The 25,804-nt window shown below is 40.1% G+C and overlaps 1 protein-coding gene across 1 annotated transcript in view; it reads left to right on the forward strand.

Annotated features, from left to right (window-relative positions):
• Positions 1 to 25,139, forward strand: part of LOC122642920 (homogentisate solanesyltransferase, chloroplastic) — a 31,484-nt gene extending 6,345 nt beyond the window's left edge. The window contains exons 5-10 of the mRNA XM_043836536.1: positions 3,546 to 3,619; positions 8,958 to 9,050; positions 13,587 to 13,704; positions 13,859 to 13,921; positions 22,400 to 22,432; positions 24,947 to 25,139. Of these exons, the coding sequence (XP_043692471.1) occupies positions 3,546 to 3,619; positions 8,958 to 9,050; positions 13,587 to 13,704; positions 13,859 to 13,921; positions 22,400 to 22,432; positions 24,947 to 25,021 (456 nt within the window). The 3' untranslated portion in view covers positions 25,022 to 25,139. The remainder of the gene's footprint in view (positions 1 to 3,545; positions 3,620 to 8,957; positions 9,051 to 13,586; positions 13,705 to 13,858; positions 13,922 to 22,399; positions 22,433 to 24,946) is intronic.
• Positions 25,140 to 25,804: the final 665 nt, after the last annotated feature.

Raw genomic sequence — 25,804 nt, forward strand, 5'->3', positions numbered from 1 at the left:
TCAGTCTCCAGATTCTACACTTCTTATAGGAGAAAAATTGAGAGGGTCAAGGAAGAATGTTCATAAAGGTGAAAGAACTTCTATTTGACTTCCAGACTTTCATTGACATTACAACTTTTTTTCATAAAGAAGCACTTCCTGCTACTTTCCAATATGTCCATTTCTTTTTTCTTTTGAAAAGGAAGAGCAACAAGTTGCACTTGGTTCATGCGTTAAATAAACTAAATGCATTGCCAATTTTGATTTTGCAAGCATTATTTCAGACAGGGAGTTGAGTAGAATCAAAGAGCATAAAGTACATTTTCCCCTTTCCCAAGTGAGATTCTCTCTCTCCCCCCCCCCCTCTCTTATTGCTGTGTAATTTCTTTTTTCCTCTGGTTTGTTTTTCCTAGTACAAGTGTGGTAGTATTCAAAACTCCAAAAGGTTTGAATCTTGCTGATATAGGATCTATAACGGAGAATCGTATCCCACAAGTAGCAGTCCCAAATGAGATAAAATAAGGATGAGTTAATGGGTGTTAATACAAGGTAGTAAAAGACAAGAGCATATAAAGAACCACTTTCATGGTTTTTTACAATAACAATAACAACAACAACAACAACAACAACTCAACCTTATCCCAACTAAGTGGGTTTGGCTACAAGGATCCTTGCAAAGACAAAATATCAATAATAATAGTAAAAAGAAAAAAAACAACTACAATTCAGCCTTAATCCAACTAACTGGGGTTGGGTACTTGGATCCTTGCTCTCCAATCAGCTCTATTTGACGTCATACTTGAAACAAGACCTAAGTTATGCATGTCTTTCCTGACCACTTCTCCTGGGGTCATTTTAGGTCTTTCCCTAACTCTTTTAGTACCTTCAATCTGAATCAAGTCACTCCTCCGAAATGGAGCATCCGAAGGTCTCCGTTGAACATGGCCATGCCACCTTAGACGACTTTCTCGAAACTTATCTTGAATTGGGGCTACTCCCAAATCAGCTAGTATGACATTCCTTATTTTATCCTTCCTAGTTTTGCCACACATCCATCTCAACATCTTCATCTCCACTACGCTTAACTTATCTGTATGATGCTTCTTAACAGCCCAACATTCCACGCCATACATCATAACCAGTCGTATGACTGTCCTGTAAAATTTTCCTTTAAGCCTTAAAGGAATCCGTCATTCACACAACGCTTCGGATGCACCTCTCCACTTCATCCATCCTACTTTATTTTGAGTGAATAAATAATTCATTACCAAAAGCCCCAAAGAGAGAGGGGGGGGGGGATTTACAAGGGGTAGAGAAGAGAAAGAGCCAAGAACAAGCCTACTCTAGGAGAGGGGGAGAAGCTGAATCAAGGACTCAGGTAAACCCCAGGAGACAACAATGAGTCTGTTCCTTGGGGTATCCAGAACAAGACAATGAGGTCAAACAGAAAGCTTGGAGCTAACGTCGAAGGAGATGGCTTTGCAAATCTTGTCAATGGAACGAGTGTTGGAGGTCCATTTGCAAAGATTGTACTCCATCCAAATGTGAGAAATAGCAGCACTAAAAGCGAGCTTCCCTGCAATGTCACAAATCGAGGTCCCTGAGAAGGTTATATCAACCTAAAGCCATTCCCTAGAGAAGGGGAGGATTCTTTTGTTGCGGGGCCAACAACTGCCTAAAACCTTTTGCCAAATGGAGTCTGAGAAGGGGTAGAAGAAAAAAAAAGGTGGTCTATTTCTTCTAGGTTACTCCAGCAAAGGACACAAGAGGGAGTCACGGGGATGTATCTATGAATGAGAAAGACTTGGGTTAGGAGGCAAAGGGAGAGGGTTCTCCAAACTGTAAAACTATAGCGGGGGAATGTGGCCTTTATACCAGACTATCTTACACCACGGGACAGTAGGGGCTCTGGGTCTCAAGAAGCTCCTAGTAGAGGAGGCGGTAAAGAGGCCATTGGGGGAAGGGAGCCAGGAGATTGAGTCGGAATGGGTGGGGAGAGACCCAACTGGGAGAGGGGAAGGGCAGACCAGATGGGAGATGGGGGATGGGGAGTGGGGACTAGGCACCAAGGGAAATGATGGAGGATACAAAGGAGCATTTAGGGATGCTGGAGGAGTAGATGGTTCTAGCACCCACAACAGATAGGAGAACACCCATCGGGTGCCAATTGTCAAGCCAGAGAGAAGTGGAAGCCCCGTCTCCAATTTTGGAGGAGATTTACCTTAAGGCAATGGGTCTGAGAGAGAGGGTTTTACGCTACACCCAAGAAGCATTAGAGGCCGAGGAGACAGACCAAAGGGAGTCGTGCTTTAAGGGACCCGAGTAGATCCACTTGACCCGGATACGTCTTGCTTAGAGCCATAGACACGATTTTCCACTTCTTCTGGAGGATACAGAGGAGCATTTAGGGATGCCGGAGGAGTAGACGATTCTGGCACCCATAACAGATAGGAGAATACCCATCGGGTGCTAGTTATCAAGCTAGAGAGAAGTGGAAGCCCCATCTCCAATTTTGGAGGAGATTTCCCTTAAGGCAATGGGTCTGAGGGAGAGGATTTTACGCCACACCCAAGAAGCATCAGAGGCCGGGGAGACAGACCAAAGGGAGTCATGCTTTAAGGGACCCGAGTAGATCCACTTGACCCAAATACTGTCTTGCTTAGACACGATTTTTCAGATAAGCTTGAGAATGCCCACAGTGTTGGAATCTAAGATCTTCATTTTTGGGAAGGCAAATGGAAGCCCATTTGAGGGGGTGGAGGAATCTGGAGGAAAGGGGAAAGTAAATTAAGTTTTTGAAAAGACTTCAGAGGAAAAAAAAGGAAATCTTGATCAATATAGAAGAAAAAAGTTAAGTGATAAATTGAAAATTATTTAAAGGTTTTGCTAATTTAATAAATTGACATAAAATCCTTAAAACTCAATAATGACCAATCATCAAAATACTGCTTAAGGAAAAGGACCAAAGGTATGATATTATGAAGATACACATAGATACAGTCATCCATGTTTTGGCCTATGAAATAACCCAAAAATAAGTGCACTACTAGTGAAATCTTCACTGTCCTTGTTCCACTTCCATATCATTTGCATTGGTAGAATTGTTCCATTTGAATCCTACTACCAAAATCCACGCCATGAATGTGAACAGACTGATCCTATGCAGGAAACCTGTGGGAGTGTAAAATGCAGCCTATAGGTTGCTTCTATTTGACTTTCAGCCCATTAATGGAAATAAACTATATTAAAGAATCTAAGATGATTTAATTAAATGGAGGAGTTACTTAGGCTCTGTCTGATTGGATATGAAGTGATACAAGGTTGAAAAAAAATTAAAAAGGAAAATTTCCAACTAATACAAATAATAATTTTTGTGACTAACTCAAAATTCAACATCCAACCAGACAGAGTCCTGGTGTTATATTTTTACTTTCAATATTCATTCAGGCAATCTCAGGCTTCTATCATTTTCCTGAATGTCTTACCTCTGGCTTTATTTATTTGCTATAAAAATATTGAAAATTGTAGATTTCTTTTAAATTGTTGAATTCATGGTTGTTTTGCAGGTACGGGGCTTTCTTCTTAACTTTGGGGTATACTACGCTACAAGAGCTGCACTGGGACTTACATTTGAGTGGAGGTAACTTCTCATTTTTCATTTATTACTTGTAAACAGATAGTTGAGACTGCGGTGGGGGGTAAATTCCAGTTAAATGGCCAACTGAATGGTTGGCCTGAACAATTAAGCCAGGAGGCCACTTCTTGAATGGGGAATAACCTTCCAATCTAGAGCCAAAACTTTTTTCTGGGAGTAGTCAAGGGGGGATCAACTTGTGTGGGATGGAGAGGCTTGCCAGGGTTTTTTTTTGCCCAGGGGGTGGGGATTCTTTTGAAACATCACTCTGAAATTCAGACTAACTTACAAGTTGCAACAACAACTCTGCCTTATCCCAACTAAATGGGGTTGGCTACATGAATCCAAGCACAGACAAAGACATAAATTAGCAATAAAAGAAGAACAACATCAACAAGTGTTGAAGTACTGTTCATGTGACACTGTTCACGTGAACAGTGATTTGGTTGATATGTGTATCTTCTATTTTCCTAGTCCTAGTTGGAGTCCTAGTTTCTAATTATGTTAAGTCCTAATTCTACTGTGAGTTAGTCTTAGTTTCAGTTTGAGTTGTTAGTTCTAGTTCTTTTCCTATTGTAACTTGGAATCCTATCATGATTAGGAATTCCTAATCTGATTAGGAGTTCCCCTTTCTATTGTAATTTCCCCTCGGGCTTACCTATCAATTAAATAATTCAAGCATTACAATCAATTCTTCTTCCATCTTCTCTTCTCTCTCAAGTTACTAGTTACAGGTCCTAGGTTTTCTACATGATATCAGAGCACTAACCAGTTGCCGGTTTGAGAGTCGTTTTTAGTTTTTCGGTTTTGTATGGGTTTCATATATCGAAGATGAGTATTTGATGAAAATCAATCATTACCACTCTCGTTTATGCTTCATTGTCGTCTCATTACTCTATCGATTTCTAGTTTCGCTATCATCGAAGATGGATTTTGTTTCGAAAGGTGGTTTCCGATAAGTCGAAAGGACAGCCCCCGAAGAACAAGGGGTTCTTCTTCCGCCTTGCAATTTTCTAGACGAGGGAAGATTATTTGCTGTTGTGTCGAATCTGCTGGAAGATTTCTGGGTCTTTTCTCTACTGCTGCTACCGCTATCCTTACTACTGGTTGATAAAAATCCTGTGGCTGCTATCTTGCGATTCCTCATACCAGAGGACGATACTCTATTTTTTTTGGGAGATTTTTCTTCCCATTGATTTCTGGTTTCCACCATGTTTGGCCAGCAGATCTGTTCCAACTATTGCGGCATCATTGCCCTCTATAAGAAAGTCACTCGACTGGTATTTGGGGTCCATCTGATTGGAAGAAGAATTGATTGTAATGCTTGAATTATTTAATTGATAGGTAAGCCCGGGAAATTACAATAGAAAGGGGAACTCCTAATCAGATTAGGAATTCCTAATCATGATAGGATTCCAAGTTACAATAGGAAAAGAACTAGAACTAACAACTCAAACTGAAACTAAGACTAACAACTCACAGTAGAATTAGGAATTGACATAATTAGAAACTAGGACTCCAACTAGGAATAGGAAAATAGAAGATACACATATCAACCAAATCACTGTTCATGTGAACAGTGTCACATGAACAGTACTTCAACACTCCCCCTCAAGCTGGATTATACAAATAAGTAAAGAAAGAAGATCCAGCTTGAACTAAAAGGAAAAAAAAAGAACTCCATAATAATGCAAACACTCCCCCTCAAGTTGGCGCATACAAGGTATCAATGCCCAACTTGAACAAAATGAGAAGAAACTAAGTTGCAGCAGAATCCAGCTTGACAGATGAATGTAGCTCCCAAATAAACCTTCAAGAACTTGAAAAAATAGATCTTCAAAACTTGGACAGACATGATCAGCAAACCGGGACTGGAATGTCTTCCAAAAAAGGCAACTTTCAACGATCTTCAATAGCTATCCAGTGATGAATCTCAGATTGTCATAGTGACATAAAATCTTGAAGTGAAATAACTAGAGCAGCAAGTAGCGAAAACAAACTGAATCAGGCAACGGAAAAAAACTGTATCAACCCAATCAAAGGTTCTCAAATAGGCAACAACCAAATATCTTCAATATTTCAATACTTCAATCTCCCCCTTACGGCAAACTCAACCCAATAACGAAGGATACCCAATGGCAATAGTGGAGAAAACTGATCTTCTATGTTTTGCACCAATGCTCCTGCAAGTTCTGCATTCTGTAATGTTTGCAGGTGTATTGTACATAATCCCCCCCTCACGTGTAGTACATGTGGACATAACAGAGATGATGTAAGAGATAGGACAAAAACATAATATACCAGAATTTTCCAAGAGGTGCTAAGGGTAATTAAAAAAGAAGGAATGGCAAAATTGTAATTTATCAGAAGTTTCCAAAGATGTTATGGGTAAATACCAAAGGTATAGGATATGAAGGGAATTAGAATTATTGAAAGGGAACGGTGTTGGAAAAAAAAAGGATGGCATGGCTGTAATTTGGTGGAAATCCACTTTTAAATACAATCCAAGCCAAAGGGCAAACTGGTAATAAACCAGAAATTTCAAAGGTCAATTGGGTAGTCAAATAGGGGAATGTATTAAAAAGTAATGGCAGTTCTGTAAATAACCAGAATTTTCAAGGGGTTATTGGAAAATAATGAAGCAAGGGGACATGAAGGGAATTAACATTTATTAGTTGGGGAATGGCAGAATTGCAATTAAATTGAAATCCAATTATAAACCCAACTAGGCAAAAGGGTAAACTGGGAATGAAAAGTAAAATAAGGACAAGGGAGGATAAGTGAAGATGGCATAGTTGTAATTAACCAAACAGTAAAGGGGAAACCAAATAACTAAAGGATTAGTGGTTAACTACGTAAATCTAATACCATAAGAGGGTGAATAGGACTCTACTCATAATGAAAATTGGCATACTTGTCATTATGCTGAAGTGCCCTTCTTCTCCACGATATAACATCCAAGGCAAACCCAAACACTTTGCTGGAACAGAGGCTTGAACACCACGGCAGTAAGATTGGGGGCGGTAACCAAAGTAGGAAGTGTCGAGGGAATCGAAGCCAACAAGAATCAACCCTTGAAACCAGATCATCAGTAGTAGCCTTAGAGAGAGAAGAGAAGAGACTTGATCGATCTTCAAAAAGGAAGAACCAGTAGAAACTCCAATCTACAATCTCCCAATTGCTGGACAGAACTGATTCAAAAATCTGGGCAGAATCGATGCAGCCACCGACCAGTCCTTCAATCCAGTTAATACCAGAACCATAGCAGCGGCAGTCAGAGGCGGAAAGGAGGTGGCTTCGAAGAATCGACAGCGGCAAAAGCATCGACTTGAGGTAGCAATCAGCAAATCGATTAGGGCAGATACAATCTATCAGTAGATTGAGTAGATAGCAGCAACCCGAAGACCAGGGAGATCATAAACCATAAACCAGCAGCATACATCAGCAACAAATACAGCAGCAGTGGGCATCAAACCAGAGAAAATCTTCCAAAAACACCAGTCGAGAGTCAAAAACAGAAGTGATTTTGCACCACCAAATATCAGGGGGTCAGATGGACCCCAAATACCAGTCGAGTGACTTTCTTATAGAGGGCAATGATGCCGCAATAGTTGGAACAGATCTGCTGGCCAAACATGGTGGAAACCAGAAATCAATGGGAAGAAAAATCTCCCAAAAAAAAAGAGAGTATCGTCCTCTGGTATGAGGAATCGCAAGATAGCAGCCACAGGATTTTTATCAACCAATAGTAATGATAGCGGTAGCAGTAGTAGAAAAGACCCAGAAATCTTCCAGCAGATTCGACACAACAGCAAATAATCTTCCCTCGTCTAGAAAATTACAAGGCGGTAGAAGAACCCCTTGTTCTTCGGGGGCTGTCCTTTCGACTTATCGGAAACCACCTTTCGAAACAAAATCCATCTTCGATGATAGCAGCAACTAGAAATCGATAGAGTAACAGACGACAGCGAAGCATAAACAGTAGTGGTAATGATTGATTTTCATCAAATACTCATCTTCAGTATATGAAACCCATACAAAACCGGAAAACTAAAAACGACTCTCAAACCAGCAACTGGTTAGTGCTCTGATAACACGTAGAAACCACTTCCTCTAAAAGGCCGACCTTTTAGGAAAGGGAGGAAACAATATGTATATCATACAGGACCTTTTAACACGGCGGACTATCCAAAGGGGGACACGGGTGGATAAATAATTTTTTAACACCTGCCCGCTCCCAGGGGGACTTGATACCGTGACCCATGCCTGCTCTGATAGCATACATGGATGGTCAATGATCAAATACATTGAAGCTTCCGTTATTTCATCTAGGAAAGAAAAGTTTTTGGGATTAGTTGGAGAAGGTAGTTTATTAAATGCAGAAGCATTGCATGTTTTTTGGGTTTAACTAATGGCATAAAAGAATCTTAGGTTATTGAGTTAGGGTCAGGCCTGTAATGACCCTAGGAGAGGTAGTGAGGAAAGTCATGCATAGGTTGGGTCTGCCCCATGTATGGCCTCATATAGAGCTGTTTGGAGGACATCGATTTGGTGGGTTATTCTGAGTCTTGTTGATGTTGTCTTTGGGTGCCAGGGGTGGCATTTTCCAAAGCTTTCTTCATATTTAAATGGAAGTTTTGGGAGCAATCTACCAACAAATCCAATAGAGAAATAATCATTTGCTTGTAATGCTCTCTTTTCAATGGATGCTGTTGTCATACTCTTAATGCCTTGTTCATCTAAAACTAAAGCCTGAATTGAAAAAGTTTAGAGAGAGAGAGAGAGAGAGAGAGAGAGAGAGAGAGAGAGAGACGGGGAGAGAGAGGGAGGAGGAGGGAGAGATGAAGGAAATAAATCATGCTTCATTAAATTAAATGTGCTATCTATCGTATCTTATGATATTCCCTGTTCAGAAAGTGTACTTGGTTGAACTCCCACAGTAGCTATTCAATGGGGCATTTGTACAGAATGGTTAGGTTACTATTACTATCTGAATTGTGCTTCATTATATATTTCATATATACTTCTAGGGTTCTGCTAGCATAAACCTACTGTGTCACCAAATTTCCATAAACCTCTCACATGATTTCAGACACATGAAAAACAGAGAAAAAAAAGGAATAAAAACATGAGCTGCATTGGGCTGCAGTATTCCATTAGCTGTCATTTCGTTAGGATTTTATGAAGTTTTGTGCCACTGTGGGTTTAGGATATCAGTATCTATACTTTTATGTTTATTCATATGTACAAATACAAACCCACACAAACTGTTCACGCTCTTCACGCATGTGTACAAACTCTTATCATAATATATTGATTTCTCCATAACCTTTTCTATCTGCAGCGCAGCTGTGGCTTTCATCACAGCCTTTGTGACACTCTTTGCATTGGTCATTGCCATAACAAAGGATCTTCCAGATGTAGAGGGTGACCGCAAGTAAGTACTGAGTCAACTGCAAAAATTGGATTCATGAGATGTTAGTTCTTTGTTTGTAGAGCTTTGATACCTAACTTAGTATTTCATCCGATTTATATTAAGTCAGTTACGAATTCTCAGTAAATGGGTAATGTTGTCCAAAATTTAGATGACTAATTAATACATGCCCCCCTTTTTTTTGAGGGGGGGGGGGATAAGTAATGAAGAGATTTATCGGTGAAGAAAAATCAATGTACAAGGCATGGCATACAACAACAACAACAAAAGAGGGTTCATCCTAAAGAACCAGAGGAAGGACTAGGTCACTGGGGAGACACCCTCATACAAAGAGACTTTATTAGCTCTTCTCCAAGTTGACTCACTAGCAATGAATACATGAGTTCTTCCATTGAAATTCGTTTTATTCTTCATTTTCTTTGTTTATAGAGAAAGGGGGCATGTAAGAGACTTTCTTTATTTATTGCAACCATCAGGTTGCGGGTTCAAAATTTGGAAACATCCTCTCCCCGAAGAGGGGGTAAAGTGCGTACACTTGCCCCTCCCAGAACCTGCGGTAGCGGGAACCTCATGCACTGGGATGCTCTTCTTTTTTTTTTTTTTTTTTATCCTTTGTTTATAGTGACGGGAAACGTAATAACGTGTTCTGATAGTACAGCCGTGCTTTCCTTAAGAATGTGGATTTAATTTTTCACTTGGAGGTGGTTTGTCAATCCTTTTGTGAGAAAGAAAGAAAAGGGGTTTGACTTAATAAACATAATGCAAATTGAAGTTGCTAAAGGAAGATTTTTGAGAGCTACACTGAAAAATCAGTTGCCAAAGGAAGATTTTTGAAAGCTTCCCTCAAAAAAATTCTGCAATCAGATGGCTGAAACCCTAACAGTTGAGATCAATATGGTGTCAGGGTTTTCAATACCCTCAAAACCCTGACAGTTGAGATCGATTTAGGTGAATGAGCTGCAACTTGAAAAATCTTCAATTATCGATGAAGAACCTTGATAAATGCTGTCCAAAGCCTGCTAGTGGAGCTCCAAAGTGAACAATCAACCTCCCAAGCAGACAGGATTGATTTTCAAAAAAAAAAAAAGAAGCAGTCCAAAAAAGCGCAGATGAGAGAAGGCAGCAGCTATCGAAAAAAATCAGATCTTCTATGGTGAGGTGGGATGGAGGGCAGCATCTAGATCATAATATGATCACCTCATTAGTGCTGCCCTTGAAGGATGGAGAGAACCAAGAAGAGAAGAAGAAGAGAGATCGAGAAAGAGAGAAAGGAAGGTGGAAGTGATGGAGAAAACAGGTTTTGTATAACCTAGATCACATAATTGGCTCTGATGCCATGTTAACCAAAACTATTAGAATGAGAATGCTTGAATGATCTAATCGACCAAATAAGCCTTTGTATTTATAAATTCAGAATTACATCCTAAAGACAGAATTACCCCTAGCTTAGCCGACTTCACTAGGCAATACATTAAACATAAAATAAAACCTCAAAAGACCAGAATACCCCCACTGTATTCTGGTGTACATTATTTAACAGTAGCCTTGAAAAAGAATAATACATGGGAGCTTGCTGTTCTTCCTTCAGGGAAACGGCCAGTTGGATGCAAGTGGGTGTTTGTGGTGAAACAGAAGTGGATGGCTCTATGGATAGATGTAAGTCTCGTCTTGTGGCAAAGGGGTTCACCCAGACATACGGGATTAACTATTAGGAGACCTTTGCACCTGTTGCAAAGCTAAATACTGTTAGAGTTTTATTGTCATGTGCCATGAATTTGGGATGGGATCTTCAACAGCTAGATGTAAAGAATGCCTTTCTCAATGGAGAACTGCATGAGGAGGTGTATTTGGATATTCCACCAGGGTTCTCTTCGGACAAAACCCATGGCAAAGTATGCAAGTTGAAGCGTGCACTTTATGGGCTGAAGCAGTCACCACATGCTTGGTTTGGGAGGTTTCATAAGGCTATGATTTCTATGGGCTATAGGCAGAGCAATGCTGATCATACTCTCTTTATAAATAGGGCTGGTAAGAAGGTCACTATTCTCATAGTCTATGTTGACGACATTGTTGTTGTCCGAAATGATGGTGATGAGACCAGTCATCTGAAGGTTTTTCTTGGAAAAGAGTTTGAGATCAAAGATCTGGGAAAGTTGAGGTATTTTCTTGGAATTGAAGTTGCCAGATCTTCAAAAGGCTTCTTTCTCTCCCAACGAAAGTACATCCTAGATTTGTTATCTGAAACAGGTCTGTTAGGGTGCCATCCTTCTGATACTCCTATGGATGCTAATGTCAGGCTTCAAGAAAAGGAGGGTGAACCTGTTGATAAGGGCCAGTACCAAAGATTGGTAGGGAAGCTGATTTATCTCTCACATACCCATCCAGACATTCCTATTGCAGTGAGTATTGTGAGTCAGTTCATGCATGATCCCTATTCTTCTCATATGGAGGCTGTTCTTCGCATTCTCCACTACTTGAAGTCAGCCCCTAGAAAAGGCATTTTGTTGTCTTCTCATGATTACCTACAGATAGAGACCTATACTGATGCTGATTAGGCTGGTTCTCCTGACCGTAAGTCTATCTCTGGGGGCTTTTGTGGGTGGAAATCTTGTAACTTGGTGCCATAAGAAGCAGAATATGGTGGCTCGTTCTAGTGCTGAGGCTGAGTTTGATACTATGGCACAAGGCATATGTGAGTTGTTATGGCTCTAGGGTTTTCTACAAGATCTTGGTGTCCCTGTTAATCTTCCTATGATGTTGTATTGTGACAACAAGGCTGCAATTAGCATTGCTCATAATCCAGTACAATATAATCGCACTAAACATGTTGAAGTTGACAGACATTTCATCAAGGAAAAGTTGGAAGCAGGGGTGATTTGTATTCCTTTTGTGAAGTCTACAGATCAACTGGCTGATATTTTCATAAAGGGATTATCAGGGAAAGCATTTCATCCTATTTTGGTCAAGTTGGGCATGTTTGACATATATGCTCCAACTTGAGGGGGAGTGTTGAATTATGTACACCAGAATACTGTGGGGGTATTCTGGTCCTTTTGGGTTAGTTATTTATTATTTCATTATGTATTGCCTACTCCTTATATAGAGTCGGCTAGTGTAGGGGTAATTCTGTCCCCTTTGTATTTTCTCATTATTATAAATAGAGAGCTTGTTTGATCGATTAGATCATTCAAGCCTTACAATCCTAATTGTTTTGTTAACAAAGAGAAATTACATAAATGCCGTTTTACAACATAACATACACATATGGGCTTATTTCACATTATCTTTCCCATTCTACCTTTACCATATGCTCTAACACTCCCCCTCAAGTTGGAGAATAAATGTCATACATGCCCAACTTGCTCAGGATGGTATGAAACTGTATAGAGTTGATTCCTTTGGTGAACATATCAACTAGCTGATTTCCTGTTTTCACAAAGGGAGTGCATATATAATCGGAGTTGATCTTTTCCTTGATGTAGTGTCGATCAACCTCAACATGTTTTGTACAATTATGTTATACGTGCACCAGGTTATGGGCTTATGCTTATGGCAGCCTTGTTTTCACAGTAAAACCGCGTGGGGCCCTTATCCTCAAACCCGATCTCTTGGACTAGTTTCTTCAACTATAGGAGTTCATGGACTCAAACACTAAAAAGAAAAAGCATAACCCAATCCTTATAATGAAGGAAATTGACTAAAAAGTCAAAACAGGACTGGAATTTTAGAATCCTAGTCCAGCCTAACTGAAACACTTAATAACAATTCACCATAAAAAAAAACACTTAATAAAATAAACAAACAAAGACACTTACTTAACTAATCCGGTATGCCTAGCCTCTGCCCATATTATAGGCCCATTAAAGGGGCTCATGACAATGAAAAAACATTGGATCAAAGGGGCCCAACACATACATAACTGAACCCAAAGCTTATTTCTAATAAAATAAGCCCATTTAGGTGATTTAACTCCATCATTGGGTTTATCATTTATCTAACTTCATCATTCTTCTCCATTTGAGATGGGATTCCTACTTGAGTTTGGAGGGAGAGGACTAGAAGTAAGTTTCTTATCCGCAATGATAATTTTTATACTGCCCTTGCGTTCAAATGTTGATGCAAAAGCTGAATTACCTGGATCTTTCACAATGCCATCCGACACAATTCAACCCATCTTACAGTCATTGTCTTTAATATGTTCTGGTGGTCTTGTGTGAATTTGGGGAAAAGGATTCATGCAGCCAACCCCAAGTATTTGGAATAAGGATTAGTTTGAGTTTGGCTGACTTGAGTTTATACACCAATTCAACAGTCAGGTTGCATACTAATTTACGCTTCAGCAATTCACATCTTGATTTCTACTTCTTCCAGCTTAAAGTCCACCGTCCCTCTGGTTACAAGTTCTCTGCAACTTGAATTAACATCTATACCAAATTTTCTCGCCAAACTTTAAAAGCATAAACAAATTGCTTTATGATTTATGTGAATCTCTTGTTTGATTACGTTTTTCTCTGAAAATTTTTTTATACAAATTTTCAGATTTCAAATATCAACCTTTGCAACAAAGCTTGGTGTTAAAAATATTGCATTTCTTGGCTCTGGTCTTTTGCTGGTGAATTATCTCGGTGCTATATTGGCTGCAGTTTACATGCCTCAGGTAAATCCTCCACCTGTTTCCTATTTTTTTTTTTATGCTGTAATATTACCAATTATTTTGTTAATTTCATGCCATATTTGAAGATGTGATTTTTTTCCCCAGACAAACAAAGATGGATGCAAACTTCAAATTCACTGCTTGTTATGTTTTGCAGGCATTCAAGCGCAATTTAATGATTCCTATTCATATCATCTTAGCGTTGGGTTTGCTTTTCCAGGTTTTCTGAGGCTCTCTACTCTTCTTACCATATTACTATTTATAATAAATCTTGGATTACTAGTTTGAGAAAACTACAAGCTTCTGTTTTAGTACAATCAGACTTTGCTGTATAATAGTCTAGAAATTTCTATCGAGTGTGCCTACATTTTATGGTGAAAAGAAGATGTTTTATTATATGTTTCTTAGTGGTTGTTTGTTTGTCTTAGACTTGTTGTAATATGGGTACAAGGTTATATTTGTCCATTAGGGTTTTGTTGGTATTGCCCTAAGGGTATATTTGTAATTTTTACTTCATAAGGTTTATTATAAATAAAGAGGGCTTGTGTCTCATTGACATAAGTTCAATTCCCCAAATCCATCATGGTATCAGAGCGAAATCGACATTGGGATTTGAACCCAAATGTGCTTGCCCATGAAACCCTAAACTCACCGCCGCCACCACCACCTCTCCCTATCTTGCGGCCTCTCGGTTTCACCTCCACCACCCAACGCCAATACCCTCTCTCTCTATCGGTTTCACCGCCAGGTACTGCCGGTCACCACCACCACCACCACCACCACCTCCTTCTCTCTCGGTTTTACCGCCAGCCACCATCGCCACCTTCTTCCGCTGCCGCCTCTAACCACCACTTCCGCCTTGCCCTTCTCTCTTCTTTTCCCTTCGTGGTGATCTCTTTCCCACTAGGGGATCTCTCCATTCTTATGATCTAAATCTCCCTTTGTTTTTTGGAGATTTTTATATGGTAGGACATATCGACTGCATCTATTTGACAGGAAGGAGTAGTCCTACAACGTGAACGCAACTTTCCTTCGTTTCCTATGAGCTCCGTCAAACTCGATGGGAGTAACTACCTGATGTGGTCTTGGTCCTATTCTCTTGCTGTGGGTTCCCGTGGTCTGTCTCGCCACCTTACAGGGGATTCTGTGAAGCCTGATGTTGCTGGTCCTTCTCAAATCAAATGGGATACTAACGAATGCCTTGTTATGCCGTATCTCCTTAACTCTATGGATCCTACCATTGCCCAGGGGTATCTTCTCCTTGACACTACTGCCAAAATCTGACAGGCTGCAAAGGAAACCTATTCCCAGGTTGGTAAGATGTGCAGTGCTATGAATTCCGGAAGAAGATCCATAACATGCAGCAGAAAGACTTGTCTCTGTCTCAGTATTACTCTTCTATGCGAGGTCTGTGGCAGACATTGGATTTTTATGGGAGGTTTTCTGCTACTTGTGATACAAATACTGTTCCGTTTCGAAAGTGGGAAGATAAGCTTCGTGTGTACAACTTTCTTGCTGGTTTGGATATGAAATTTGATCAAATTAGGGTTCATTTCCTTAATCGGGCTCCTTTTCCTACTCTTGAGCAGGCTTATGCTATGGTACAATCTGAGAACAGCCGCAGTATTGCTATGGTCCATCATGGAACGTTCACCTCTTTACGCTGGCTCAAGCACTCCATCTCGTTGGCTCAAGCACTCCATCTCGTGGGAACTCTTCCCATGGGCATGTTATTCGTGGTAATGATAATTCTGTCCTAAAGAAAGCTCCTGTGAAGTGTGATTTTTTGTGTGAAAGAACGCCATATGAAAGACAAATGTTGGAAGTTACATGGGCGTCCTCCATTTTCTTGCGGTTGTGGTTAGGGTTGTCCCACTGGTGCTGCTGCCCATCATTCTACCATTGATGATGCTTTTACATACGCTCCTCTATTTAGATGAGCTTCTCAACCTGCATCGTTTGATGTTCCGACTCGAGACTTCATCTTCCTGAGCACCATCTTCCAGTGCTGCTTCTGCAACCGCCATGCCACAGTCATCTGACTCATCCCCTTCCACTTCTGGTATTTCTTTCGGTGGCCATTGTGCCTCGGTTGTTTCCGTTCCTTGGGTAATCGACTCAGGTGCCACCGATCGTATGACTGGGTCCCATTCCCATTTTTTCAGTATTATCCGTTGTCAGGTAATAGTAGAGTTCGTGTTATCGATGGATCCCTCTCCTCTGTCTCCGGCTAAGGATCCATTAAGTGTTCCTCTACTTTATTCCTTTCCTCTGTTCTGCATGTCCCTAATTTTTCTACTAACTTATTGTCTACTAGTAGTCTCACACGGGATTTAAATTGCAAAGTGACATTTTTCCACCTCAATGCATTTTTCAGGACTTGGAAACGGGACGTACAATTGGCAGTGGTAAATTGGATGGTGGTCTATACTTGCTTGAGAGCTCTCCATCAGCTTTAACTATTGTTGCTTCTCTTCCTGGTTCGTCTACATTTGCGTTATCGGAGTTATACAGATGGCATTGTCGTTTGGGTCATCCCCTTTCAAGAACTTTATCTAGGCTTTTCCCTGATTTGGTTAAACAATGTAATCTTAATAGTTTCGTTTGTGATGCTTGCACTTTTGCAAAGCAATCTAGAGCAGTTTACCCTATTTTAGGTGATAGAAGTTTGATTCCGTTTGCATGGTACACTCTGACGTGTGGGGCCCTATCCGGTGTAGGTCTACTTCTGGGTATCAATGGTTTGTTACATTCATTGATTGTTTTAGTCACATCACTTAGATTTACTTGCTACACCAGATGAGTGATGTTTTTACTTGTTTTCAGGCGTTCCATAAGATGGTCCACACCCAAATTGATGCGAAGATCAAGATTCTTCGACAGATAATGATAAAGAATATATGGATAGCTCTTTCTAGTTGTATTTATCTGATCATGGGATAATCCAGCAGACTAGTTGTGTTGATACCCCTGCACAGAATGGGGTTGTCGAGCATAAAAATTGCCATCTCTTGGAAGTGGCTCATTCCCTCATGTTTGCCATGCCCATTCCTCCTCGTTTTTGGGGTGATGCAGTTCTCTTGGCAGCATATCTTATTAATCAGATGCCATCCCGTGTGTTGGCATCTCGCTGCCCCCACTTGATGTTCTCCTGGGTTCCTCCTCCTTTACTGTTCCGCCGAAGGTGTTTGGTTGTGTGGCCTTTGCTCACAATCACCAGGTGCATGGCAAGTTCAATCCCATGGGGGTCCAATGTAGCTTTCTTGGTTACTCTGCCACTCAGAAGGGTTACAAGTGCTATCACCCCCTTTCACAAAAGGCGTTTGTTACCATGGATGTGGTCTTTCAAGAATCTGCACCATTCTATTCTCCTCCTACACCTCTTCAGGGGGAGTCTTATCCAAGGGAAGAGGTGCCTTTAATCTTTGCTCGTATGGAAATGCTAATGGAGGATGAAGAACTTGAAGATGGTATAACAGGGCAGCAGCAGCAGCAGCAGCCCACAGGTTAGGGGGAGCAGCAGCCCACTGGTCTAGGGGGAGCAGCCTCCACTTCAGCCCACGATTCAGGAGGAGCAGCCTTAACTTGCCTCTCCTCTAAAAGTCTTTGTTCGTACGCGAAGAAAGAAGCGAGCTACCAAGACCACCACCATCTCACCCAGCCAATCGGCCTTACTGGATTCAAGTCCTACGTGTGTTCCCACTTTGTCTGGTGAGTCTCCCTTCTAGTGATCCAAGTCTAAAATTGCCAATTGCTGTTTGTAAACCCAGTAGAATCTGTACTCAACATCCCACTTCTAATGTTGTTTCATATGATTCTCTTTCTCCCTCCTTCCATACTTTTGTTTCTTTGTTGTCTTCTGTTTCCATTTCTTACACCTGGCAAGAAGCACTAGCTAACTCAAGATTGAAAGAGGCAATGAATGAAGAGATGAGGGCCCTTGGGAAGAATGACAAGTGGGATTTGGTACATCTCCCTCCTAGGAAGAAATTTGTAGGTTGCAAATGGATGTTCATAGTTAAGCAAACGGCTGATGGAACTGTGGACAGATACAAAGCAAGGTTGGTTGCTAGAGGATTGACACAGACTTATGGGATTGACTATCAGGAGACTTTTGCACTAGTAGCCAAAATGAATACAGTTCGAGTTATGCTCTCCTGTGTAGTAATCTAGGATGGGATCTTCAGCAATTGGATGTCAAGAATGCATTCCTCCATGGTGAACTTGAAGAGGAGGTGTACATGGACATTCCACCTGGATTTGCATCCCAGGAAACCCATGAGAAGGTTTGTAAGCTTAAACGAGCTTTGTATGGGTTGAAGCAGTCCCCCACGGCATGGTTTGGTCGATTTCATAGAGACATGGTGTCTATTGGTTGTAAACAAAGTAATGCAGATCACATTTTGTTTATAAAGAAGACACAGCCATATTACATCTTGATTGTCTATGTGGACGACATCATTATTACTGGGAGAAACATTGATGAGATATCTCACCTGAAGCAGTTTCTGGGAACAAAGTTTGAAATCAAAGACTTGGAAAAGTTGAGATATTTCCTTGGTATAGAAGTGGTTCATTCAGCTCAAGGGATTTTCCTCTCTCAACAGAAGTACACCCTTGATCTCTTGTCAGATACAGCCATACATGCATGTTAGGTTGTAAGCCAACAAATACACCTTTTGAGCCTAATTCCCATCTCAGGAGTAAAGATGGTGAACCAGCCGACAAGGGCAGCTACTAGAGGTTGGTCGGAAGACTGATTTATTTGTCTCACACTAGGCCAAATACAGCATTTGCTGTTAGTGTGGTTAGTCAGTACATGCACGACCCTCATTCATCACACTTAGGTGTTGTATATCGAATCTTGAGGTACTTGAAGGCTGCCCCTGGGAAAGGTGTTCTCTTCTCATCACACAATCATCTACGTATCGAGTCTTTCACAGATGCAGATTGGGTTGGCTGCCCAAATGATCGAAAATCTACTTCTGGATACTGCACCTTTGTTGGTGGTAATCTGGTCACCTATCGGAGCAAGAAGCAAGCCGTAGTGGCTCAGTCTAGTGCAGAAGCAGAATTTTCGGCCATGGCCCATGGCATTTGTGAGCTACTCTGGCTTCATGAGTTACTTCAGGATCTCAGAGTCTCAGTTGAGGTACCTATGTGCCTATACTTTGACAGCAAATCAGCAATCAGTATTGCCCACAATCTAGTTTAACACGCTCAAACAAATCATGTTGAGTTTGATCGTCACTTTATAAAGGAGAAGTTGGAACAGGGTCTCATTTGCATTCCATTTGTCCCATCCTATGGTCAGATAGTTGATGTATTTACTAAGGGATTGAGTACTAAGAATTTTATTTCTATTGTTAACAAGTTGGGCATGATTGATATTTATGCACCAACTTGAGGTATATATGTCCATTAGGGTTTAGTTGGTGTTGCCCTAAGGGTATATTTGTAACTTGTACTTCATAAGGTTTATTATAAATAAAGAGGGCTTGTGTCTCATTCACATAAGTTCAATTCCCCAAATCCATCAAGACTATTGGAACACATTGGAAAGATTCTCTTTTTTGTCTTGAGAAGTTGGTGAGAGACTTTTCTCAATCATGGTGAAAAGCTTGGTTTTCCTTTGAAACAATTTTTGGTTTATGAAGACGGTTAGATGATTGATGTGGTGTGATCCTTCTAGCTTTTTCTTGTGTCTATTGTGAGAGTATTATTAGACAGCCAAAATAAATCTTTAAAGCTTGTTCCATCAATTCTTTTTGCCAGTTGTTAAGGAATCAACTGTTTATCAATAAAACATGAACACCTTTTAAACAAGGATGGGCCATTTTATTTTACATCTGAATCCCTCAGAGAAATAAATATACTCCATTCGTAGTTATTAAACCAAACCTTACCTGGGTCTGGATAATTAGATATGTTAACCAATTACCCACCCTCTAAATTTAGTGAGGTTGTTTGCTATCACAGGAAAAAAATAAACCTAGAAAAAGCCTCTTAATACAACAACAAACAACTTATCCCAACTAAATGGGGTCGACTACATGGATCCATTCAGAAAAAAAATAAGTAAGATAGAGATCCACACAAAGGGAAAGGAAAGTAAAAGGAATGAAGAATAAAAATGAAGAAATGAGATAAGAAAGGTGAGAAATGGAAAATGAAAAATGAAAGATGAAAGATGAAAGTAAGAGGAAAGAGGATAGCCCAGGAAATCAGGAGAATCAAAGCTACATGGTGTCGACAACTTGTATCCTTGCCCTCCATTAGTCTCTATCTGAGGTCATACTTGGCACAAGACCCAGACTATGCGTGTCATTCTTCACAACCTCACCTATTGTCATTTTAGGCCTGCACCTAGCTCTTTTAGCTCCTTCAATCGGAATTAGATCACTCCTCCTTACTGGGGCGTCTCCAGGCCTCTGTTGTACATGGCCAAACCACCTCAAACGACATTCTCAGAGCTTGTCGCTGATCGAACTCTAATATGTTCGTTCCTCACTTTATCCTTCCTAGTTTTGCCGTACATCCATCTTTGCATCCGCATCTTTGCAGCACAAAGCTTCGCTGCATGGCACTTCTTAACTGCCAACATTTCGCCCCATACATCATAGCAGGTCGGACGATAGTCCTGTAGAACTTTCCTTTAAGCTTTAGAGGAATGTGTCGATCACACAGTTTCCGGTCGCACTTCTCCATTTCATCCATCCCACTTTAATTCTTTGAGAAACATTATCATCTATGTCACCTTCTTTGTGTATGATAGACCCTAGATATCTGAAATAGTCACTTGGCGGTATCTCTCTCTCCTTCTATCCTCAATTTTCATCATGTCATCATCTTGCATAGTGTGACTAAAGTTACACATCATATACTCCATCTTTGATCTACTAATCTTAAATCCTCTTGTTTCCAAGGTCGATCTCCACAACTTTAACTTAGCGTTAATCTCTGCTTTTGTCTCATCCACCAAAATGATATCATCAGCGAAGAGCATACAACACGGTACCTCGTATTGGATGTTCTTAGTTAACTCATCCATGATAAGCGCAAACAAATAAGGACTTAGGGCTGATCCTTGATGTAACCCAACCGTAATTGGGAATTCCTTGCCCTAGCCTCCCACAGATCTCACACTAGTCACCACATCCTCATACACAGCTTTGATTACCTCTATATACTTACTCGAACCCCTCTCTTCACAAGAACATGCCATATTAGATCGCTAGGGACTCTGTCATAGGCTTTCTCCAGGTCAATAAAGACCATATGGAGATCCTTCTTGCTGGCTCTACATCTTTCCATGAGCCTCCTCACTAGGTAGATAGCTTCTGACGTGGATCTACCTGGCATAAAACCAAATTGATTCTTCGAGATATGAGTCTCTCTTCTCAGACGGGCTTCAATAACCTTCTCCCAGAGTTTCACAGTATGACTCATTAGTTTTATGCTTCTATAGTTGAAAAAGCCTCTTAATCCTGTCAGCTTTATATGACCTTTTCAACCTGGTTGTTTTTAGTCGAACCATCATGTTTTTGGCAAAATATAATAATATATATAACCTTCTTATAGCCTCTTTTGAATAGTAGTAAAAAATCCTGAGGGAAAAAACAAATTCTTTCTAAAGAGGGTATTTATCTGTTTTGCACAGGGTTTTGATCTAATTTTAATTTATGGATTCCGTATCCTGCTTTAATAATTATATCTCCCCTCACACCCTCTAATTCAAGTTATTGGTTGGCCCTCCTTTGAGGTTTGAGAGTGAGTTGTGGGAGGGGGATTTTGGAGGTGTGAAATGAGTAAGCAAGATAAATAGATATGGATGGGTAGGGTGCTGAGAGGTGGTGAATATCTGGGGGCGGGGTCTGGGGAGGGTCATAATAAATGGTGTCCTTTATCACCATTTGTGAGATGCCTTTTGGACAGGCACATCTTTCCTTCACCAGAAAAAAAAAAAGAAGTGCGTACCCAGTGCACGAGGCTCCCACCACTGCGGGGTCTGAGGAGGGTCATAATAAAGGATTCATGTAGCTGACAAAGGGGTAAGGTGTAGTGAGTGTAAGTTGAATGTATTTAATTTCTCTTCTTCCTTTTTTGGCTCGCCATCTTTCCACTAAATTCCTCTCTTGCCATTGTACTATGTGCTTGAGGAACAGTGAGATCATTTTCTATGGGATTTTTTACCACTGAGGTTTGGGCAGTCTTGCATCTGGTATGACTTGGTTGTTGCACTGTAGTTAGTGGATGTGATGGCTTTTTGGAATTCAAGATGCCGGCAGAAAACAGAAGATTTTGTGAGATGCAGCTAGCAGCTATTTGTTGCACATTGGTGCACGATAGGTCACCAGGACTTCAAAATATTTCAACACAATCAGCATGGGGAAAATCAAGGGCTAGGGAAACAAACTCAGAGCATATGTTACCAATTTATTAAGAGAAAAATCCTGCAGAAATGATTTGTTTCTGTTACTTCGTGACTTTCTTTTTTTTCCCCTTTTCTGTTTTCCTCAGTTATATTTTTGCTGATAGGGCTATATTATTAAGCTCAAATCACCATGGTGCAATCCCATTTTCGTTTGTTTCTTCCTGAAGACACAATGTTCTCTCCTATTGAATTTTCTTTGGTGTATGAAATTTATCTTGATGGTGAGAAACATTATACATAACATTCCATTTAATGTGGTTGCAGGCATGGTTATTAGATCAAGCAAATTATGCCAAGGTAATGGTTGATTTAGTTTAAAAAATATTAGATAGCAGCTTTGCATGAAGATAGGTTACTATTTTCTTCTTCTTCCTTTAATTTTCTGAAGGAAGGAATGATGAAATTTGTTTTTCCGAGCATCTGTCTTGGGGAAAGCATGGGAGCACTAATAGATTAGTTGAAAATATGCCTGTGCATCTTTGGTGGTTCTTTTTTAATGTGGGAGCTGGATTATCAATTTGCATGGTTAAATAATGATTACAACAGTACAAGAAAATAACATTCTGAGGGAGGCATTAAGATGCACTCCACTTATGTAAAACCAAAAGAGGGACGGAGGGGGGGAGGAGTATGGTATGAGAGCCAGATGGAGCTGGATTGACCTGACAAGAATTGACTGATGACATTTTTCCGTGTTGCTTTCGTCAAATTTTAAGATCGACAGGTCCTTTGTATCTTAGGTTGACTGATGACACATTTTATTTCCACACTTGATGGCAGTAAGATCCTCACAGCATGGAGTATTCTCCTTTAGGTGGAATATCTTGATACCCATGTTCCATGTTTATATATCAAATTTCAGCCCAAACAGAATTAGCCATGTGGCAAAACAAAGCTTTCAAAACACAGGATATAACATTGAAGTTTTGCGGCTGATCTTATACTAATATTCCCTTCCTGACTTGGATGTTTGGATCATGGTGACGTACGGAGTGTTCGTGTCGATTATTTATACTTTCTACATTAAAATGAAAAGGTAATTGATTAGATATTTGCAATTGATTGAGTTAAACCAATGGAATGGATGGAGTGTTAATGGTAGAAAATTAGTGCTCCAATTCTGAGTAAGACGACCAAATTGTTTTGTAAGGTTGTAACAGATTGCAGCCAATCAAAGAAATGATTTTTTTTTTTTAATATATGAGGGTGATAATTGGAAAAGGATTGTGAACAGTGACTTATGTTCGCATCATTAGTTCATTTTTTCAATGATTATTAGTGGATTTCCTTCTGAAATTTTAAAACAAAAATGACTGCTCTGAAAGACTTAGATGACACTTCTTTCTCTTCATTTCTTCACCACTTTGGCAGAGCTGCTGATGTGGTGAAACTTGGTAGAGAATTGCAGAGGTCTTGATAAAGGGACCTAAAGAAGCAGCTCTGTCTTGTTGGTGGAAAGGTTTAAAAGGAAGCTTTTCAACCTTTCTCTTCAGATTCTCTGTCTGGGTGTTGCATTGCATTATGACAGAAATGTCCGTCTTCCCATTATCTAACTTATTTTGCCCGTGAGGATGTCAGCATCAGTAATAAATTCTGGAACGGTAAGATAAGTACTATGCTAGTAAGCAGAGCTTTGAATCGTCTAATGTGGGCTAGTGGATTTTTGGGAATACTAGGAACACCATGTTCTCTACAGGTTCCCAGAAGAAGGATTCTGGGAATTTTACGTGTAAGTGTAGTTGGATATAATGGGAAAGTTTTTTTTTTTTGGTAAGTGATATAATGGGAAAGTTGGTTGTAGGAATAGGCATTATAGATAATGTGGGAATATGGAGTTTTGCCTCAGGGTTTTTGATATGAAGCATCATTTGGTTCTCTACAATCTTGTAAGGAAATATTATTCCTATCCACCTAAAATGGAAATTGCTTATTCCTATTGGGGAAGAGGATGAAAGACTATCCATCTAAAATGGAAATTGCTTATTCCTGTTGGGGAAGAGGATGAAAGACTGTGAACATGTAGTCAGAGATCAATCTTTTCTGCAGACTTCAATTTTATGGGTGAGGCCTCAGGTAGGTAACAATATTCTGAATCTGTGATTTATCCTGATGATGGAAAGAGTGGAGCCTTTTGTATGAACATGCTGGACCTATGAAATTTTCTCATAATGCCAATCCTAAACAGGTGATGTGATGTCTAGGAAAAGAGAAGGAATACTGCCTGCCTACCTGTTCATTTATTTTAAGAATAGTATTAGTTGTTTTAAACATTTTCTTTTGTTATTAAATGTATAGTACATAAGGTACCTGAACTGGTTGAGAGATTTCATCCAGACCATCTGGATCAAGCATAAAATTTATTTGAAATTTCCTTTTCGCTCCTTTCTGGAACTTGTGGAAAGTGTATGTAACTGAGGTTAGATATGCCTAGCAACACTATTTCTTAACCGCTAAGCCTGAAAGCATCAAGGGAGACTTTTCGAGGGACCCCTTTACCAATTGGGAATGACTTTCTGTGTAACAAGGCATTGAATATGGCAGTTTAGCCCTCATAGATTTGGAAGTGGGTGTATCAGGATTAAATTTTACGAGATCAGTTTTTTAATTCCCTGCCTGTTTCAGTAGCTCGCTGCCTTACAAATGATAAAGTTTCAATGTGTTAAATGAATTTGCATGCCAATTTTGTAGAAATTTTTCTGCTTGTCCTTTATATCAGGTGATATTTCTAATATTTTCTGTGGTTGTTTGATTTTGATCTTTTGGGTTGAATTATCCATTGATATTGACTGCTGATGTAATTATTTTTTGCAGGATGCAATATCAGGATTCTATCGATTTATTTGGAATTTATTCTATGCTGAGTATATCATTTTCCCTTTTATATAAACAAATAGAAAGAGAGAGCATATTCCTAGCAAGATGCATTATTTGTACATATGCATGATTTTTGTAATGATTTGGTTGTATAGATAAATAATATTTGAATTTTGGAATGTTGCTCCAACTGGATTAATTACAATTATGCGGGCCATGTCTATTGAAATGCAGCACAGTTCTCCATCAAACGAGTGTCTCAGTGGAGATGATGCTCTGCAATGGCTGTTAGGTCCACAACATCTGATCAGGGTTCCATATAAAGAGAACAACCTAGGTTGCTCAGTTCATCAGGTTAAAGTGGTGTGTGCTCTCATGAGGAACTGCACACTGATTGGAGTTGGACGGGGTTAGTGATGGGGCACCCATACACACTGTCCGGTTTGATTGCACGTACACTGAGTGCCAAGTGTACCTGCAGCGTAGCCGTTCTCACACTGGCCCAAATTGCAGTTGGGTTCATGAGCATAGCAGAGATGAGCATATCCTTTACTTGAGGTCTATTGCGGGATTACTACATGGCTGGAAGTCTAAAACCATTGGCTCCAAACTGTTCATCCAGGTATTAATAGGATTCTATGAACCTGTACAGCTAAGTTCATAGTTGTTCTTGTCTTTAAAAGGGAGAACAATAGTTCTAATGACCTGCCCCCAACCCTTGTGAAATACAGCAAGGAAGGTATAGTAGGGCTTGAAAGTCAAAAATGAAAAATTACTGGGTAAAAACTAACATACAGGTCATAGTTGACAAAACCTTACTCCAACCACCATTGCCTATTGAAGCCTGCACCATAT

Source organism: Telopea speciosissima, chromosome 10, assembly GCF_018873765.1.
Source record: "Telopea speciosissima isolate NSW1024214 ecotype Mountain lineage chromosome 10, Tspe_v1, whole genome shotgun sequence".
Taxonomy (NCBI): Eukaryota; Viridiplantae; Streptophyta; class Magnoliopsida; order Proteales; family Proteaceae; genus Telopea; species Telopea speciosissima.